This window comes from Ovis aries, chromosome 5, assembly GCF_016772045.2.
Source record: "Ovis aries strain OAR_USU_Benz2616 breed Rambouillet chromosome 5, ARS-UI_Ramb_v3.0, whole genome shotgun sequence".
Taxonomy (NCBI): domain Eukaryota; kingdom Metazoa; phylum Chordata; class Mammalia; order Artiodactyla; family Bovidae; genus Ovis; species Ovis aries.
This window is the reverse complement of record NC_056058.1, coordinates 63,480,911-63,501,547: the sequence shown is the minus strand read 5'-3', so window position 1 is coordinate 63,501,547 and position 20,637 is coordinate 63,480,911. Positions and strand designations below refer to the sequence as shown.

General features: G+C 48.8%; 1 protein-coding gene across 2 annotated transcripts in view; it reads right to left on the bottom strand.

The window, feature by feature from the left end:
- Positions 1 to 2,949: 2,949 nt before the first annotated feature.
- Positions 2,950 to 20,637, bottom strand: part of GALNT10 (polypeptide N-acetylgalactosaminyltransferase 10) — a 229,792-nt gene continuing 212,104 nt past the window's right edge. The window contains exons 9-12 of one of the 2 annotated variants that reach the window (XM_027970438.2): positions 15,697 to 15,918; positions 12,624 to 12,740; positions 7,492 to 7,641; positions 2,950 to 6,967 (exon numbers count right to left, since the gene is read on the bottom strand). In XM_027970438.2, the coding sequence (XP_027826239.1) occupies positions 6,809 to 6,967; positions 7,492 to 7,641; positions 12,624 to 12,740; positions 15,697 to 15,918 (648 nt within the window). In that variant the 3' untranslated portion in view covers positions 2,950 to 6,808. The remainder of the gene's footprint in view (positions 6,968 to 7,491; positions 7,642 to 12,623; positions 12,741 to 15,696; positions 15,919 to 20,637) is intronic. The other variant, XM_042250663.1, reaches the window with a different exon arrangement.

Genomic DNA, 20,637 nt, shown 5'->3' with positions numbered 1-20,637 from the left:
GGTTTAAGACTCCACACTTTCAATGCAGGGGGTGCAGGTTCGACTCCTGGTCAGGGAAATAAGGTCCCAGTGGAAGCTGCAACATGTAGACAGTGCAGTTGGAGTCAAGTATTTTTTCCCTCACTTGCCTGGGTCCTTGTTTGTTCTTATCAAGAGATGTGAGAGGTTGCAGGTGGTCCCTTATTCACCTCTGTTTTTCCCGGGCCGAGGACAGAGCTGGGATTTACTACTCTGAGCACAGACCAGGGGCCATCATAAGCCCACAGAATACGTTTCAGTGCATGTTTGCTGGCTGAATTCTGCAGCTGTGTAGAAACCATGGTGAGGAATTTTCTTAGAACCTGGACAAATTTGGCATTTAGGTCTCTGCCTCCCAGGCTGACTGACAGGGCAATGGTGGGGGAGCTGAGCTCCCAGCTCCAGCAAAGGCAGACCCACCATCCCCTTCTCCCCATCCCCAGGCAGGAGCTGGCAGGAGATCAGACGCTGCTTCAGTTCCAAGGAGCTCACGAACAAAGGCTGTTAAAGTTGCTAAGAAACCTGCTTTTTCTGAGGGCTCACCGTGTTCCTTTGTTTCTGTGGCGTTCTGTTGTGAGAGTGGGTGTGAAGTGCGCCCAGGGCTGTCACTATGCCAGCCCCAGACCAAGTCAGACTTGAAGGCAAAGAGCTGCAGACTGCCCTGAGCACCATCCAGTAAGCCAGGTATGCTAAGCCTGGAACAAAAGAGGAGGCAGCTGCCTGAGGCCAGAGATTGGCAGAACTGTGAGCAGCTGCAGGAAGCCAGCTTTGGATGCCGACTCCTGGGCCCACCCCACCAGAAACCCAGAAACCTGAGGGTAGGAGATACCACTAAGAAAACCGGGAGGGGACCCCACTTCCTGGGTGAACTTGGAAATTAAGTCCCTAACAAGATCTGGGCCATTTCAAAATATGAGATGCAAGATCTAGAGGACTAGAAGGTTCCAGGCTGAACTTTATTTACCTTGCTCCCCTTCTTCTCATGGCTATAAGGAAAACCTGAGGCCCAGGGAGAAGAGACTTGCTCAGGGACACACAGCATACAACAGATAGGAGAACTCACCCTAGGGTCTGTGGGCTATGAGTGTAATTTGAAACTATTCATCCATTCATCCATTTGTCAAGTACTTATTGAACCCTTACTAAGTGCCAGGCCCCAAAGCCCGAACCCCAATCACACAAGGAGGAAAAAAAGGATGCAAACCTTTGAGCAAATTGCCACATTCTCTGATCTATTTCCCAGTAAGCATGCAACAACACGAAGGAGCTCCCACTGTGTGGCTACGTGCTCTACTTACCTTGGATTCTCTGCTCTCGTGTAGGGCTGGGAGGACGAGGAGCTGAAATGGATGAGACACGTGAGGGCCAGGTGCCCTGGATTTGCCATTCTGCAGGCTCCAGGTCCTAGTATGTGCCCAGCACCTTGAGCAACTCATTCCTGGCTCTAGACTTCAGTTCGAGGGCACCGTTTATGCTCTCTCTGCCCCAAATCTTTAATGGTTCCTGCTGCCTTTGTAATAAAGATCAGAGACCCTGGAACATGGCCCACAGGGCCCCAGAGGGTCTGGCTTGGTTTGCCTCCTCATCTCCTCTCTCTCTCACTCTGTTCCAGCCTCATAGACCTTCATACCTGTCACGATCCTACACAGGGTGTTTGGTCAGGTTGCCCCTACACCTGGAATGTTCTTTCCTTTGGGGAAAAAAAAAAAAAGTTAAGTGAAAGTGTTAGTCGCTCAGTTGTGTCTGACTCTGTGATCCCGTGGACTGTAGCCGACTATGTTTCTCTGTCCGTGAAATTCTCCAGGTGAGAATACTGGAGTCGGTTGCCATCCCCTTCTCCAGGGAATCTTCCTGACCCAGGGATCGAACCTGTTTCTTGTGCATTGCAGGCAGGTGGTTTATGGACTGTCTGAGCTACCACGGAAGCCCCCACTTTATTTCCTAGTAAATTCTTTAAAGACACCATTAAAACATTTATAATTTATGGGTGTTTATAAAAGATTTTCAAACAAACAAGAAATGCAAGTTATGAAAGACAGATTCGACTTTCTTGCTCCAGGGCTCAAACCTGCACAGTGGCCCGTAATCATCCCGGGTCTGCAAAGGAACCTTCGCCAAGCCACGGTCCACAGCGCCCTCTAGTGGGCTCTGAATGACAGCACCAGGGTAGCTTCTGTCTCCAGCTCCACACCAAGAGCCAACTATAGCAGAACAGGCAGAGCAGGAAGCACCATGGGAAAACTCCCTTCGCTGTGTAAAACTGGGACCTAGCTAGGGGGCAGGATTTGCATAAGATCTCACCTTGCACAGCAGGGCCAGCCAGGGTTCTTTCCAGCACATGGTATTATGTAATCCAACTCTCAAAAGCTTTGATAATCCAACCCTCATAATGCTTTGGTATGCAGGGACTTGTGGCTCATGGGTGAGCGCAAGAAATGAGCTAAGCTGGTTTCATGTTGTCACTGAAACCCTCCACTCCTGGGTGTAGCCTGTAAGATTCTTTGTGCGCTACCTGGGCTAAGTCTGTGAGCTCACCTCCTTCCCCGCCTCCAACACAGGAACTCCTTCCTGCCTCAGGATCTCTGCACTGGCCGTTCCCTTTGCCCAGAATGCTCCTCCCCAAACTGCCTTTCAGCTCATACTCCCTTCTTCTTGTCATTCAGCTCTCCCAGAGGCATTCCCTGACTACCCTGCTTCATGTTGATCCCCACCCCAGTCTCTAAAATACCTTGTTTTATAACCTCCATGGGCCTATTCACATCTGAAATCATCGTGGTGAGCTGTCTGCGGTGCGCCTTCCTCCTTAGAATGATGGTGGTAGGGAATTTATCCAGGACCCAGAGGAGGCACCGAGTGGGTGGGTGCTCAATGAATACACAGGGAACGAAGGACTGGAGAAAGGCGCAGACAAGGAATTAGCCAGAGACCACATTAGAGAAAAGTCTGGAGGTTTACTCAACAACAGTCACAATCGCAGTTGTACATGGTAAGTCAGGTCTTCACAAAGGCTCACTTTTCCAGGCAGGAGATGAGAGGCTGGTGGTCTCGAGCTTTCTCTATGGATTCCCACATCCGACCTGTCAGATATTCCCTGCATGTAGTCCCTCTGGGATCCTCCTTCAAGTCTGAAACACAGTAGGAACCCAGCCCTGTGGGCCAGCACGGCTGAATCAAAGCCATTTTGGGAGCAAACTTTAAGAGGACCTTGTCGCTTGGAATGTAGGTGCAACTCCCACCCCAGAGGTGACAATGGGCTTTGGCACAAGATACAGTTAGAACTAAAGTATTACTTGAATTAAAAAAAAAAAGCATCAGTTGAAAGCAGAAAAGAATTCCAGGACAGTACCCACTCCTTACCCTTCTCCCATACTTAGAAATCCTCAGAAAACTTAATCAAAGTTGCATTGCCTCCTAAGAATGACAGAGATCACCCAACCTGTGCAAACCAGGGATCTCTGAAGCAAGGTGTCCGGATTTCTGAGTTACTTCTGTAAAGTGCTTTGCCACTCCTTTGAAACTTCAGAGATTAAAAATATAGAGATGCATACACAAAATATGGAGCCATCTTCAAGGACATCAGCTATTTCTTAAAGAGAAAAAGAAATTCGACAGGTGGTGAATATAATGTGGACTCTGGGAATCCATATTCTACATCTCCAAAAAGAATCATTCTTTCTCCCCAGGTCCTGAGGTTGCATCCCCCATTAGATCTCTTCTGTAGATGTACTCCCTTCTGACTCTGAGCTATTTCTTCCAAAAATGGGGAACTGATAGCTCCTGGATGGTCTTAAAAGTTGAAAGCTCCAGCTGGAAGCACAAGGTGGAATGGCTTTTCTCACACATGCCCACACACTTAGCATCTGCTCCATGACCTTGAACCTACTGGGAAGACACTCTTTGTGTTCTGAAATGTTCCTGTAGTCCCCCTTTGGAAAGGCTGCTGGGGCCACACAGCTGTGATACTTTGTAGCCACACCCTGTTTCGTGACCTCATGCTCAGAAGAAAGGCTTTAGAGGAGAAGGGGTCCACATTCTCACCCATCACCTGGCTGACAGCACCTCCACAGTCTCATGGATCCTTGAGACATGTAGTTTTCCAAAATGAAGACAAAACAATGAATGGCTACTATGTGTGATTGGTTGGTCTGTTAATGGACTTCTCTCCCTCCTTCCCTGATTACAGGCTTTGTCAAGGCTCAGCACCCACAGACGTGGGTTCAGCAATTGCAAATGTCAGGGTGCTCAGAGGATCTGCCCATTCCTTGTTGAGGGTGCAAAACCAGCCTCAAAAGGAGAACCAAAGGACAGAAAAGTGGACACATGAAGACTGCTTGCCGCTGCTCCTGCTTTCCACATGCGCCCTGGTCTTGCCAAGAACAGTGTCACCTGCTGGAGTGGGACCTATTGCAAACCTAATTGCTGGGGGTGGGGTGGGGGCTGCAGCCGTGGCTTCCAAACAGGCCCCCCTCCCAGGAGTGGCTGAGACCCTTCTTGGCCATGGATTAAAAGAGCCATCCAGTTGCCCTTTAAATTCAGGGTGTTACTCTCATTGAATGCAATAACACCTGGCCCTCTGGCCCTTGGTGGGCACTGCTGTTTCAGATCCTGCTCTAGGCCCAACGCCTCCTGCTTGAAATCAGACATTAGGAAACACACACTCATCCAACAGGGATTGCACACATCACCAAAAATGTCCCCCCCACCCCGACCCTGCCCCTTTACATCTAGCAAGGCACTAGGAAATGATTCAAGTTTAGGGATTGGCTGTACGTTTGCATGTTTTTCTTTTTAAAAGGCACAGTTTTCATTTTAATAACGCTGCATTACGTTCTGATGATGAATCCTACCTCAATTCTCCCAAATTACAACATTCTTGCTTTCCGAGATTCTGGAAGGGGCCGCATCTTTTGACTCCTTCCTAAAGAGGGCCACTGCTAAAAGGTATAGCACTCACTTGGAAAAGACACCAGGGACGGACAAGCAAGCTTTGTAAGCACGGGGCTGCCTCTCCTGCAGACAGGTGGCCAGAGTGGGAGCTGTGCTGAGGCAGAAGGTGGAAGTGATGCTTTGCCTGCTGCACGCTTCATCGGGGTGGTGGTGGCTGGGAGAGTTCACTTCCCTCCTCAGATAACTGACGAGATCAGCCAGCATCTCAAAGGCAGATCCGTGGCTCTGCTCCCAGATTTATGTCTCAGTTATTTCACTGGCAAATAACACAATCGAGAAGCTCGACTCTAACTGGAACACCGATTTAAAGACTTCCTGGGCTAGCTGGCGGGAGCAGCGGGCTGTAGACTGCAATTTCCATTTCTGACTCAGTGGGTGGCAGGCTGGTTAGAGAAACACTTCCTATTAGTTTGGGAGCCCTCTGGGAGTCTGACACATAATTAACAAAGCAAAAGGTAAATACAGAGGGCCGTCATGGAGCGGACTGCATATCTGTTTGTGGGACACTGGGGTGTTCACTGCAGCCGTGACCGTGGCGGGGCTGGCACAGCTTCCGGCCTGGGCTGAGGACTGTGTCACACCCAGGCCTCTGGTATGAGCGGATGAACGTGGGATCCCCCACCTGTCCCCCAACACCACCAACCTTGGACTTCACAGATTGTTTCTAGGCTAGGGGCTGCCTTGAAGGTTTTACAGTTGACTGGTTCCTTCAATCACAGCATTCCAGAAATCCATATTGGATGCTAGAATACCAGGATCCTATGTGGTACTCTAGTTTGTGACCCAAGTACACAGTTCTTTAAAAATTCTAGAATTCGATATGAGAACCAGAACCACAAGGAGTCGGGGCTAGGCAACCTGCCCACGGTCCACCTCAGCGGCCTCCGGACTTTGTGAGGCCAGCACATCACACCTCTGCTCTTCTGTAGAGACAGGCAGCTGCCCGAGGGAGGGAGAAGGGAGAGAGATGGAAGCGCTGATGGGGGAAATTCAAGCAGAATTTCTAGTTTGGAGGTCTTCTACTATGCCTGTGCCACAGACTCAAGGCCCTCTGAAACCCAGTCCTGAAGAGCTGGTGGCCGGACTGTCCTTGAGCCTGGAGAGCACTGATCTGGGCATCTTGAGCACCCCGAGAGCCAGGGCAGACACCAGGGCTGTCCACGGTGGCACAGGAGGGCCATGCTTCTGCCCCACCTGACAGCTGGCCGGTGGCCAGCACTGAACACTCGGAGGGCCCCAGGCACGGCTTCTAACTGCATCTCCTTGGGTCAGGACAGGGAACAGATGCCGGGGAGTAACTGCAGTTATCCCAAGCTGGGGCCAAAATGAAAGGGCTGAACCCAATGGCCCCGAGAAAGACTCTTGTCCTTCTGTTGCTGATGAGTGGCACTGTTGCTTAAAGTTGGTGCCTACAAACACAACTTGCCTCTCTCTCGCTAAAGGACCATCATGGATGAGCCAGCTGAATGTCAGGCAGGCTTGGAGGACTCTGTTTCGGGTGGCCGAGGGCTACCCTGGCATTCCTTCCACGTACTGCTCAAGGGAACGTGGTGATGGGGTGAAAAGGCTCTCCTGGGTTTCCACACCGCCGCCAGGGGTGCAGCGGGCTCTGCTCTGGAGTGGGGCCTCTTGTGGGGTCTGTTCTCCATGCCTCCACCATTTGGGGCCTGCAGGGCTGGGTGGACACCCAGGTCAGCTTCAAGAGCCCCCTCTGTCTTGACCTGGCTGGCCAGCACCTTGTACAGAATGGGGGAGCCCTGGCAGCCCCGCCTTCCTCTGGAGAGGGAGGCTGCAGGGAGTGCTGGAGGGGACCCCACCAGGCTCACTGTGGCAACGTGAGGGCTCAGTTGCTATTGAATTTTTCCAAGACTGTGGAGTTGGTGTGTTCAAACAGCCACTGCTGGGTGGGAGAGGAGGGGTTGCAGGTGTTCATGAAGATCCTGTGGTCACTTTCACTGCAGTCCATGCAACTGCCGCTGACAGGGTGGTATAAGGTCTGGTCCTGTGAAACAGGCAGGTGGTCAGCCGGGCTGTGATGGGGAAATGAGCCCAAGCAGCAGTGATACCAGCGAGGGGATGGGGCTGGGGCTCGCCGGCCTGCCTGGCTCTCCTCCCCACCACACAGTGGACACTGCCCACCTCCCTTGAGGCTGGCCTTCCCATGTGCCTGAGCAGTGCCCGCTGGGATGAGGACAAAACTGATGTATGCCACTTCTGGGCTGGGACCCTAATCATGCCTATCTCCAGTTAAATTTCATTTGCTCTCAAGGTGGTTTAAAACAACAAAAAAAAAGACTCAGTTGCCAACATTCTAAAGCTGAATTAAAAAAAAATTAAAAATAATAGAAAAAGAAAAAAAAGATATTAAAGCTGGATTTCTGATTTCTCTTGATGACAGGAGAGCCAGGGAAGTTTGTGTAACAAATGCATGAGGGAGGGGGCTCTGGAGAGAAGAGGGGAGGCACACTTTTTTTTTTTTAAGTCAAGCAGGCTCCCCTGTCCACCCCCCTCCACACCCTGTCTTACTTTGCGGTACTTCCACAGCTGGTTGCCCTTCATGCTGTGGCAGTCATAGAGGGTGACGGGGCTGGTGTGGGAGACGGCATCAAAGCAGAACTTCTTGGTGTGCTGGGGGTCTCCGGGTCGGATGTCTTCTCTCCAGGTGAAGGTGAACACCTGCATGCACAGGGACGCCGTGATGTGGACAGCAAAGCAAAGCTGGGGGTCTCTTCTTTCGCAATTACAGGAAATTTTAAACACAGGGGTTCAGAAAACTGTATACTGATATAAAAATATTTATCCTCACGTCTCCAAAATTCAGTGTCTATTTTACAACAAGTGACAACTGCTAGATTTTCATTGGTTAAAGCAAAAGGTAGTCTCACCCCCAAAATAAAGCTGCGTTTAAAGGAAAAAAATACCTTCAATTACATGTTGAAATGATAATTTTGATATTTAGGGTAAAATAAAAAAATATTATAGATAAAAAGTATATTGATGACACCTGTCCCAACGACCCAGCTTCAATGATTACTAAATCACAATGAATCTTGTTAGCGCTGCCTCTGCACCATATCCCCCACCCCTACATTCTTTTGAAGCAAATTCTGGACATCTTACCATGTCAGGTGTCATGACTTCAGTAAGTGCCCTGATAACAGTGAAAAGCGAACACAAGGTTCTCAGTGTCATCAAATAGCTCAAGTTCATACGTTTTCAGATTGCCTTACACATTTCTTTTCAGAGTCAGTCTGTTTGAATTAAGATCCAAACCAGGTTCACATATTATATAGGCTGATAAACTTTTTTTTTCCCCAGGAGCTTTACTGAATAATTGGCATGCAATAAACTGCACACATTTTAAGCGCTCAGCTTGAAACATTTTGACATAGCTTATACCTGTCAAACTGCCATCATCATCACTGTCATCAAGGTAGTGAACATATCCATCACCCTAAAGGCACCCTCCTGCCCTGTGTGATCTTTTCCTTCTATCCCTCCCCACGCCCCTAGGAAACTCCTTTGTTTTTCATGAAAGAGGCGCTCACAATTTCTAGAATTTTATATAAAAAGAATCAGACAGTATGGATTTTTTTTTTTTGATTTCTTAAACAACACAATTGTGTTGAGATTTAATCACGTTATAACAACAGCATTTATCAACAGTTCATTCCTTGTTATTGGCAAGCTATATTCATTCACTGCATGGTACTTGATATACCTGTTGTTGAACATGTGGGTGGTTTCTGCTGCTGCTGTTGCTAAGTTGCTTCAGTCATGTCCGACTGTGTGTGACCCCATAGACGGCAGCCCACCAGGCTCCGCTGTCCCTGGGATTCTCCAGGCAAGAACACTGGTGTGGGTTGCCATTTCCTTCTCCAATGCATGAAAGTGAAAAGTGAAAGTGAAAAGTGAAAGTGAAGTCGCTCAGTTGTGTCTGACTAATCTTAGCGACCCCATGGACTGCAGCCTACCAGGCTCCTCCACCCACGGGATTTTCCAGGCAAGAGTACTGGAGTGGGGTGCCTTTGCCTTCTCCGGGGTTGTTTCTAGTTTTGGTGTTTTCAAATAGTTCACTTCAGTCGCTCAGTCATGTCTGACTCTTTGTGACCCCATGGATCACAGCATGCCAGGCCTCCCTGTCCATTACCAACTCCCGGAGTTTACCCAAACTCATGTCCATTGAGTCAGTGATGCCATCCAACCATCTCATCCTCTGTCGTCCCCTTCTCCTCCTGCCTTCAATCTTTCCCAGCATCAAGGTCTTTTCAAATGAGTCAGCTCTTCAAATCAGGCAGCCGAAGTGTTGGAGTTTCAGCTTCAACATCAGTCCTTCCAGTGAACACTCAGGACTGATCTCCTTAAGGATGGACTGATGGACTGGTTGGATCTCTTTGTAGTCCAAGGGACTCTCAAGAGTCTTAGAGCTGCTATGAACACATGTGTACAAGCCATTGTAAGGACATGGACATAATTTCTTCTCTCTTGGATGAACCCCTTGAAGAGGGATGGCTGGATCACAAAATACATCAATGTGTAACTTTCCAAGAAACTACCCAACTGTTTTCCAAAGTGGTTGTACCAGTCACATTCTTACCAGCAGTGTATGGTTCCAATTCATCTACATCCTTGCCAAACCTTGGTATGGTTGGTCTTTCTAATAGGTTATAATTTTAATTTCCATTTCTCTAATAACTATTAAGTTAAGCATTTTTGATATGCTTCTTTGCTGACCAATACGACTTCTTCACTAAAATCTCTACACATCTTTTGCCTATTTTTAAACTGCATTGCTTATTTTCTTACTGAGTTTTGAGAAATTTTATACTCTAAACATTTCCCTGGTGGCTCAACTGGTAAAGAATCCGCCTGCAATGTGGGAGACCTGGGTTCTAACCCTCGGTTGGGAAGATCTGGAGAAGGGATTGGCTACCCACTCCAGTATTCTGGCCTGGAGAACTCCACGGACTGTATAGTCCATGGGTTCGCAAAGAGTCAGACACGACTGAGCGACTCTCACTCACTCACAAACATTTAAAGTTGTTATCAGATATATGCTTTGTAAACATGTTCTCTTAGTCTGTGGTTCATCTTCCTATTTTTTCAATGGTGTCTTTTAAGAACAGAATTTTCTATTTTGAAGAAGTCCAATCTATCAAATTTTTTGTGTCATCAATTCTCTTTTGGTGTTGTATCTAAGAAATCATTGCTTGGGTTACCAAGGAACACTTTTGCCTGTGTTTCCTTCTAAAGTATTTTGGTTTCAGTTTTATGTTTAAGTCAATGACCCATTTTTGAGTTAATTTTTATATATAGTATAATGTATTTATTGAAAAAACTTTTTGCACATGGATATGCACTATTTGTTGAAAATATAGTGCAAAAATTTTTGCACTGAATTAATTTCCCTTGAACATCTTTAAGAGTGTGCTGTCCATACATGCATGGATCTATTTTTGGAGTCTCTATTCTCTCTTTACAGCAGTATGGCACTGCTTTAATCAGTGACACTTTAACAATATATGTTGAAATCAGTCCTTTAACTTAGTATTTCTTTTGAACATTTTTTTGGCTAGTCTAGGTCCCGTCCATCTTTCCACATGAATCCTCTCAGGTGGTTCTCTGTCCAGCCCCAGGAGTTTCTTCACACACACCAGTACTCTGCTGAATATGCAGGGGGCCCTCTGTAAATCTCAGACATTATCCATGTCCGGCTTTCTCCAAGCCTCCAGGATTCCATTTTGTGAATTCTAGCCACCTTGACCTCCTGCACTCTCTGCGCTGCCTCCTCAACTCAGGGCGTGTGCCTGGCTCCCCCGGGCATCCCCCTCCTGACTTGTGGACTGGGAACTCTCTCAAGGAAGGAAGCCGGGACAACCATCATGCTTGTCGGCTCCCTGTCTTCCAAGGGTCACTGTCTTTCAAGGGCTGACATCGGCTCTCCTGAAAACAGTTGCTTCACATGTTTTGTCCATTTCTTTGGATGCTTTGGGTAGAAGGGTAAACCAAGTCCTTGTTATTCCATCTTGGCCAGAGGTGCGCATTGCAGTGGTGGTGGTGGTGGGGTTAGCCAGTTACTGCTCCCTGAATGTTGACTTCCCCGGCCTCCTCCAGGTCAGGAGCTGTAGCTTAGACTTGCATTTCTTCCTTTTCCGGCTCACTAGAGCTCATCACTCACAGTGGCTGTGGGCTCCACGGGACACAGATCCCAGTGGGGCAACTGGGCTGCTACGCTCCCCGCCTCACGGTGGAAGCCAGCATACCCACACCCCAGGCACATTCTGCAGTTAGTCTGAGTGAATCCTGTCTTCATGTGGACTCTCCACCGCAAGGGGAGTTGTTCTGAAGCTGAGCTGCCTAGGCCTGTTCTATCCAGGCCCTGTATTTCTCCTGGTCTCTCTTGCAGCCCCAGGATCAAGGAGCAGCCATACAGGGCTGTGGAGAATTCAGAAGAATTAACTGATGAGCATGTGGGCATACTTGCTCCGTTGTGTTGAACTTGTTGTGATTCCATGGACTGTCCCGTCAGGGTCCTCTGTCCATGGAATTCTCCAGGCAAGAATACTGGAGTGGGTTGTCACGCCCTCCTCCAGGGAATCTTCCTGACCCTGAGTCTCTTGCATCGCCTGCATTGGCAGGCAGATTCTTTACCACTAGTGCCATCTGGGAAGCCCTTAGTCAGTGACAGCCATTATCTAGTAAGAATGGTTTTCAAGAAAGGATGGGGGAGGGCATCACACATTCCGGAGGCTGGCACCGTGCATGCTCAGTGTGCACACTGAGAGGAGGTGGTGCTGTGCACTCTCAGTGTGTACGCTGCGCAGCCCTCCTGAGTTCTGTTTTTACAGAGGACCCACCTTGTAGGCTTCTATCAGTGTACACTTTCCAAATGCCAGAAAATCCACAGCAGGGAGACTATAAACCATGTGTCTTTGAAACAAGATTCAATGGATGCCGTGTGAGTTAACAATGGGGTGCACCTGGGAAGGGACGAGGGGAAGCTATGTGCAGTTTCCTGTGAGAGGCATGTCCTACATGGTGGGCTTGCACTCCGCACGCTTCGGATTATACCCTTTGGGAGATCCTTTGGGGACCAACCCTCTCCCCTGTGTCACCCTATTTTTCAAGTGAGGATGACCATACCCTAGGCCCCAGGAGGGGCCCATGACCCAGGTCACTAAGAGGACTGTGTCATACCTCCATCATTGCTGGGTCAGGAAACCCAGCATGTGAGGGCCCCAGGGCTTTTCTGGAACTCTTGGAAGGGACATGCCTTTTCACCGGGTGGCTGGCCGCCTAGAGCTGCTGGTGGTTACCTCTGCCACCACTTGGGAAGACAAGTCAGCGTAAGAATGAAGCCGAGGGAAGCAGAGCTGGGGCCCTGGAGAGACTCTGATGACATCATCTAGACTTCAGTGACATGAGCCAGAAACTCTGTTGACAGCCATTTGGGCCAAGTGTCTGTCACTTGTAACCAACAGTCCAGACCGATGTGCAGGATTCCTCTTTCCAAAGTGTCCAGTAGGCTCGTATAACATGTCCCTTGCGCTGACCTGTCCCTCATTGCCTGGGCCTCTCCCTGCCAGCATACCACATGAGAACTGCAGGCTTATGACGGCACAGGGAACCTGGCAGCCGGTCCGAGGAACAGCCCCTACCTGCATGTTGTTCCAGGCGGCCTCCCCACGGCCCCGGATGCAGCTCTCTAGCCTCAGTGGGGAGCCCAGGGCCCCATGCTTCGTGTCTGCGCACAGCCCTGTGCCCACATTGCGGATCTGGATGAGAAGGAAGCAAAGAGAGGACCAGTGAGGTGCTTGAAGATATCCAGTGGGGCCCCTGCTGGGGCGGGAGGAGGGAGGCAAGGTAGAGGATGTCAGTGGGCTGAACTCCGAATTCTCCTAATGAAGTTTGCACTGGACTGGTGGGCAGGACAGAACCTGTTAATAAGGGAACACGGAGAGCAGCGCCACTCAACCTTGCTTTGAATTAGAGCATGTAGAGTCCAGGGGTGGGGCTGGGGCCTGGAGGGGAGGGGTTGTGAAGAGGAGGACTCCTGCCTCCTCTCCCAGAGAATTTGACCCAGCAGGTCCAGGAATCAAATTTTACCCTCATTCCAGGTGATGTAGAGGCTATACGTTGAAGACCACTTTAGAAAAGGTGTGGGGTCTTTGCTCTCGGGCCTTAGGGCAGGTGAATGGGAGGCTCCAAAGAGGAACAGAGTCTCACTAAGGAAGGTGAGGACGCCCTGTGAGTGCAGGGGCCTCAGCCTGCGCTGGTCAGCCAGCATGGATGGCAGGCAGGCCACTGTGCTAGCTGCTGGCGTCACATCGCTTAGCTCCCACCTCACAGATGCAGCTGCTCGTGTGATGCAGGGGCCAGGGAAAGGCCCGCTCCAGTGCCCAGCTACAGGCAGTCTCGCTGCCCCGCTGCTGTGAGCTGCAACCGCCACGCTCACCTTGGAGAGAGGCAGGCCTGTCCCCTGGGGAGGCGGACTCCTCTGGCAGGTGATTCGCCTGAAGACTGCTCATTAACACAGCCAGCCTTCCTCAAAGCCTCACTTGAGGCTGGGGCTTCCTCCCCGCCGCTCTCCTTCTTTTCCTCTCCTCTTCCAGAGGGCAGCCTGCCAGTCTGGCAGCTCTCCTTACCTCCCTGCTCACTTCTCTCGGGCGATGTCCCAGTAAGTTTCTTGCTCGCCTAATCCCCTCTTGGTGCCTGCTTCCCAGAGGACCTGAACTAACACGGGGGAGAAAGCCAATGAGGTGGCAAAGAAATGAAGGGCTTCACGAGGGAAATCAAGAGGCACCTCATCTAGAAAACTCGCGCTGGTGTCGGTGGCGAGGGTGGTGCTGGCAGAGGGCTTAGCGGGGAAAGGTCCCTCTAATTGGCTGAGCAAGTGACACCTGGTGCGTTTGCAGGCCAACACACTTCTCTCCTGGGTGTTGTGGCCCATCCCGTGGCCAGAACATCCAGCCTACCCTTGGTCCCTCTTCCTCCAAAGGCCACAGTGATTCATGCGGATCTGAGAGTAAGACTTCAATCCTGGACCTTTACTGACTCTACTGGGAAAGAGGTGTTCACTTCCTGCTAGGTTGGTCAAGCTGGGGCTCTCGCAGCCTAAGGTTTCCGGAAGCCATCTTGCTACTTTTGGCATGAGGACAACACACAAGGAAGCAGTTAAGTAGGAAAAAAAAGAGACTGACATCATTTGAACCCCCTGGATCCAGGAGTTCACAGTTGAAGCCACAGCTACCCAAGATTTCTATGAGAAGCAGTCACCCCCTTTCCACCTTAGAATGGACTCTGTCACTTACAACAGAAGGAGCCCCAATATGTATGCGCCCCCTCCACAAATCCCCTTATACCCATCTCTGAGTGGTCCTCTCTGCCAGAGACCCAGGAGTCGGGATGTGGTGGACTGTCTGCCTCCTCCAGCAGGACCAGCTTCTTGGGTGTGTGAGAAGGGCAGCGGCACAGGCTTCCTTACTCAGAGTCTATGTTTGGTTTAAAGCTCTGCTGTCACTGTCTTAAATGTCCTAATAATTTTACCTTTGGACCTGTAAGTGAAATTTCATGGGATAACAGAGTATGCACATGGGCAGAGGTGACACAGACTCTATGAGCACCTGCTGTTCCTCTCTGCAGAGCTCACATACAGCATCTCTGAGTGCCTGCAGCACAGAGTCCCTGGGTCCCCCATATGCTTGGAAACTCAGCAACACTCAAAGCAAGTAGGGGCTGAGGGTGTCACAGCTGTGACTAAGCAGGGGTGCTGGCCTGTCCCAGAGGCTACATCCTCCTTTTCAACCAGAACCGGCTTCAGCTTCATCAAGGAACGTGTCCAGGACACAGGAGGGACTGGGAAACCCTATTGTGTCCTTTCTTTCTTTCCGGCTGTACTGGGTCTTCGTTGCGGTGTGCAGGCTTCTCATTGTGGTGGCTTCTCTTGTTTCGGAGCACAGGCTCTAGGGTCCCTGGGCTGCAGTAGTTGGGTCACGAGGTCTTAGTTGCCCTGCAGCATGTGGAACCTTCCCAGACCAGGGATCAAAACCGAGTCCCTGGCATTGGCAGGCAGATTCTTAACCACTGGACCCCCAAGGAAGTCTATGTCCTTTTTTTCATGCGTTAATTCCCTGGATGACCCAACTACTTCAGCAGCAAATAGCACACAAGCAAAGGGAAGGAGGGGGCAACCTAGAGTTCCTTTTCCTTCAGCTCTTTCTCACTCATCAGTAAGATGTTGACAGGATGTGTACATTATCAAGAAGTGAAATAAATACAGCTGAGTTAGTTCTGTGCTGTGTTTCCACAGCTCTGGTAAGAAACACATATGCATGGGGAGGTCTGAAATATGGATTGTGAAATTTCACCAATTGTGCACAAATTGAATGTTGTGTTTGCCTTTAAAACCCGCACAGCAGAATATAAAGATGAATAGTAAAATTCATGCTAATAATTTAAAGTTTTAATTTTTTTCTACTTGTAACATTAAATAGCGAACACACAAAAACCACCACCCCAAGGCTAAGAAGAGAGACCAGCGAAACAAAGGAGCAAGTTTTATAGGTTATACCTCTACTGGCACTTTCTAGATGACGCTGCTTTTTTATTTTAATTTTTATTGAAATATAGTTGATTTACAGTGTTGTTACTTTTTTCTCTAAATTGTGGACCCGGCACGTGCATTTTGACTCAAGACCTATTTATGTGGCGGGGCCTAGCCTTCACACTCACCTCACCCCAGGCTGCGGCCGGGGGCTCCACGGGTGGGTAGAATTGGGGCAGATCCCAGGCGATCTTGGTCATAAACCACTTGAAACTCTTGCAGTTCAGGGAGCTACGGAGCTTTTTCTGGGCAGTCACGTCCCCAGCGGAGAGGTGGCGGTACTCTGGCCGGCGCTGGTAGATGTGCTCTGCGTACTCGTCCATCCACACCTCCGCCACTCGCTTCAGGTTCTGGAGACCGGCAGGTGCAAGGGTCAGGCTCTCCGTAGGGTCAAGGAGGGCAGGGGGTGCAAAGGGTCTGTGAGGTTGAGGTCAACCTTTCTTATTTTATGTTCTATTGAGGACTGTAGCCACACTGTGTTTTTAAACCTTCAGTATTTCCATTTTTAAATCAACATTTTAAGGGCTCTATAGCTTACAGTTGAGTAAATACACTGCTGCTGGTTTTCCTGACTACCTTGTGCCCCTTCCTTCCTACAGATTGCCTCCCACTGAATTTGGGGACCCACCCTTGCCTTTTATTTCAAATGGCTGAAGGAGAGCCACAGTGACCCAGCCTGGCCAATGGGAATATAGATAGTGGGGACATAGGGATTGGTCAGGAATGAGCATGTGACCTCGGTCAAGCCAATCAAAATCTGGAAGCATTGCTGGGTAAGATCCGATGGGTAAGATTCCAAGAAGAGCTGCTGGGCCATTTGAAAACCCTGTCCAAGGTTAGGTCATCCCTAACCTTGAGGGATGAGGCAGAGCTGAGGGTTAGAGCCAGGAAGACATTATTCTTTTAGTTCCAGAATCCAGCCTTGTCTGAAGCTAGAACTAGCACAGAGCTTTCCATTTACATGGGTCAGTAACTTGGCTTTCTGCTTAACCCAATTTGAGTTGGGTTTTTGTCACATTCAACTAAGAGTTCTGCCCAAGTTGACTGGTAAAAATGAATTACAACTTGCAACCAGGAGGTAAAATTCCCTCAGCAGCTAGAATTTTTAACAGTCCTTTGAGGTGTTAAGGTTGCTGCCACTTTATTACGAAGCACAAAGATAATAAAAAGAATGACAACCATATTACTTGCAAGTCAAAGCAGCAAGAGGTGAGGAAATATCCTATTTATGAGTAGACTGGAAGAGAAAGGAAAAGTGAATTCTTCTGTGTAACTGTGATGAAAATCTCACTCCCCCGGCAGTGTAGATTCCACGTGCTGACAACCTCTTACTTGGCTTGGAAGAGCAAAACATCAGAGTTCAGGGGAACTTCCCTGCTCTTAAACATCTTCCTCCAAGCCCAGGCTGTTGCCAGGATACCGCTCCCCTCCCATTTTATTCTCTAGGCTTTATCATATCATTTTCCCCCTTCTGTAATCCAGATCTCCTTCTGAAGAATAAAAGTGAGTTAGCACATCAGTCACACACACTTCAACGTAAGTGACTGCCCTAGAAGCAGAAGGTAAGGCTGCAGTTGGCAAATGTTTTCTGTAAAGGGCCAGACAGTAAACATTTTAGGCATTGCAGACCATGTGGTTTCAGCTCTGATGTTGCTATAAAGCAGCCCTAGACACTGCATAAATGAATGGGTGTGGTTGTGTTCCGATCAAACTTTATGGACACTGAAATTTGATTTTTCACGTGTCACAAAATATTATTATTCTTTTGATATTTTTTCCCCTAAGCTACTTAAGAATGTAAAAACTATTCTTAGCTCATAGGTCACACAAAAATACTTTGCTGACTGCTGAGTAAGGAGAAGGGAAACCTTGGTATTGAAGCTAAAACTCCTCACTTTTGCTGCCTCTGAGTTTGGGAGTAGGAAACTACAAAATTTCTTGCTGCTGCCTCCTTTTTATTTTGAGTGCTGAAGAGGTTGACAGTGGGTCAGCAATCAATTCAAGAACATTGTTATCCCTGCCAAGCCCTTGCATGGCAGAGGCTGGGTTTAATTTAAAACTGTGTCCTGGGAGTTCCCTGGCAGTTTGGTGGTTAGGACTCCACGCTCTCAGTCCTGAGGGCCCATGTTCAATCCTTGGTTGGGGAACTAAGATCCCACAAGCCATGCAGTGCAGTCCCCCTGACCTTCTGCTTAAAAAACCCCCCAAAATAACAACAATAAAAAGCAACCATGTTGAGAGGAAGCTGAAGGCCTAAAGGGGCCAGCACATGTGAACACTCTCCTTTTCCTGGTCTTCCACCCAGGTCCTGTGGCTCACTGATTATCTGATGAGGGACCATCTCCAACCACAGGTAAGGATGGCTAAACTGACCAAGGAAAGGTGCTGAAATTCACCAGTGTTCTTTTTAAAGGATCAAATCAAATAATATTCTAATTTTAACTGATACTTAAATTACTATTTTAATGAGTATTATATTTTCCAGACGGCTTAGTAAGTGATTTCTCCCAGATCTTGAGCTTTGGTACAGTTACTGGACCAAAGTAAGGACCTTTACATTTATGTCTATTACTTCTCCCCTTGCTAGAGTCATGAAAAGGACTCCGAGATTTTAGTGGGCTAAAGTGAAAGTTGCTCAGTCATGTCCGACTCTTTGTGACCCCATGGAGTGTAGTCCATGGAATTCTCCAGGCCAGAATACTGGAGTGGCTAGCTATTCCCTTCTCCAGGGGATCTTCCCAGCCTAGAGATCAAGCACCCTCCTTTGATCCCTGGTTGGGAAGATCTCTTAGAGAAGGCAATGGCAACCCACTCCAATATTCTTGCCTGGGAAATTCCATAGACAGAGGAGCTTGGTGGGCTACAGTCCATGGGGTTGCAGAGTTGGACGCGACTTAGTGACTGAACAACACCTTTCTAGTTCTGGGTTCCAGTCCTACCTGAGGCTCCTCTTGCTTTTCTTATGCTTGGATCACAGAGCTTTGCGCAGAATCTTGGAATAAGTCTCTAAACAAAAGTCAACTTTTGTTTCATCGGGCTTGAATGGGTTTCTGTTACTGTCTTCCCAAAGACCGCTTGGCCAGAGGCACAGGTGAGAAGGATATTAGCAAATTTAGTGAACAAACTGACTGGTTACTGATTCTTAAGGCAGACAAGCTGGTGGCCACTTCATTCTCCCTGAACTGCTGCTCTACTGCTGTCCATCTCTTTGGCCTTCCAAGTCTGTACACCTTTAGTAAGATTTTGGTTTTCCTCTTTATTTGGCTGTCTTGGGGCTTTCAGAATATCTCTTCTCAAATCTATCAATATGATGTTCTAGGAGATAATGCTCTAGAAGGATCTGGTTGATAAAACACTGAGAAAACATGTAAATTATGATCTGAAACTAAGCAAAAATAGTTAGATACTGTGATAAAAGGTCAGGAGACCTTGACTGAGGCACCTTTGGTCCTACCAGTCTACATTGGCACCACGCAGATTGCTAACTGGTTTAAAGCCAATAGATTGACTCAGTAGTGACAGCTGAAAAAAAGAAGCTGAAATGTTACAACACAGAATTCAGATAAGACATTGAAATCAACTTCCCAGCCTTGTTAATACTGATGCCAACACATACTGGTAATAACAATAGCAATCACTATTTAAATGATAATCACTCTGTGCCAGGCACCAGTCAGACCTACAGCTACTGCTAAGTCGCTTCAGTGTGTCTGACTCTGTGCGACCCCATAGACGGCAGCCCACCAGGCTCCGCCATCCCTGGGATTCTCCAGGCAAGAACACTGGAGTGGGTTGCCATTTCCTTCTCTAATGCATGAAAGTGAAAAGTGAAAGTGAAGTCGCTAAGTCATGTCCTACTCTTAGCGACCCCATGGACTGCAGCCTACGAGGCTCCTCCACCCATGGGATTTTCCAGGCAAGAATACTGGAGTGGGGTGCCATCGCCTTCTCGGCAGTCAGACCTAAGTGGGCTTGAACTCTGGCTCGAGTTACTTTGTGTCGTTACATTTCACTGTCCTCATCTCTAACTACTACTACTACTACTACTACTAAGTCACTTCAGTTGTGTCCGACTCTGTGCGACTCCACAGATGGCAGCCCACCAAGCTCCCCTGTCCCTGGGATTCTCCAGGCAAGAACACTGGAGTGGGAACAAGTGAGGACTAAGCGAGGTAAATATGTAAGACGCCAACTTTGAACAAGGCCCGGCTCACAGGAAGTTTTTGTTCCTCCATGGATCAATAAACAGGGAGTGATGGTGTGTCTTTCCCAGGTGAGTCATATTGGCATGACAGCTCTGGTCAGGCAAAGGATAGTTTGGGAGTGGTCCTTCTTAGGGGTCTGAGGTGTCTCAATGGTCCCACAATCCCCAGGAGCTGAAAGAGTCGCAGTCTTGGGCTTACTGAGAGACTCTGGGGTCTTTCTGCCTGGCACCTTCTTCTGGAATTGCCAACAGTATTTCAGAGGAAACGCGATTTCTGCCTCTCCTGCAGAACTAGAACTCACACCTGCATGGGACCAGGCTGTCCCGAGCAGGGATAGCTGGTGTAGTTGTCGTTGGAATCTTCAACCACTAGAGGGCACTGCTGGCCCTCTTTTCCGTCACCAGTCCCTATAGTAGCCCGGCCCAGCTCCCGGGAAGACTACTGCCCCTCTGACTGTCTTGGTCTTCCTCGTAAGTTGCAGAACAAGCGCTTTTTCGACCTGGGCTGCAATTCTGCACATCACTGACTGTCAGGTGACAAGGGAGGGAGAGGCAGTGGCCCGGGCACGAGGTGGTGTGGACTGAAGCCAAACAGGCTGGCAAAGGGGGGGCTCTGTTAGGGATCATCAGGGTTAGGGTGGGGGTCTCCAAGAGGCAAAGCTATACTGTGACCCTTCCAGATCCCCCAAGCCTCCTGGCTCTCTTTACCCTCTGAGATCCGCACCCCCCAGCTTTCATTGTTCTTTTGCTGTCATCTTGATTTTTTTCAAGACTCTTAATATTTTAAAATTTATGATTATGGCTTCAGTTCAGTTCAGTCACTCAGTCGTGTACGACTCTTTGCAACCCCATGAATCGCAGCACG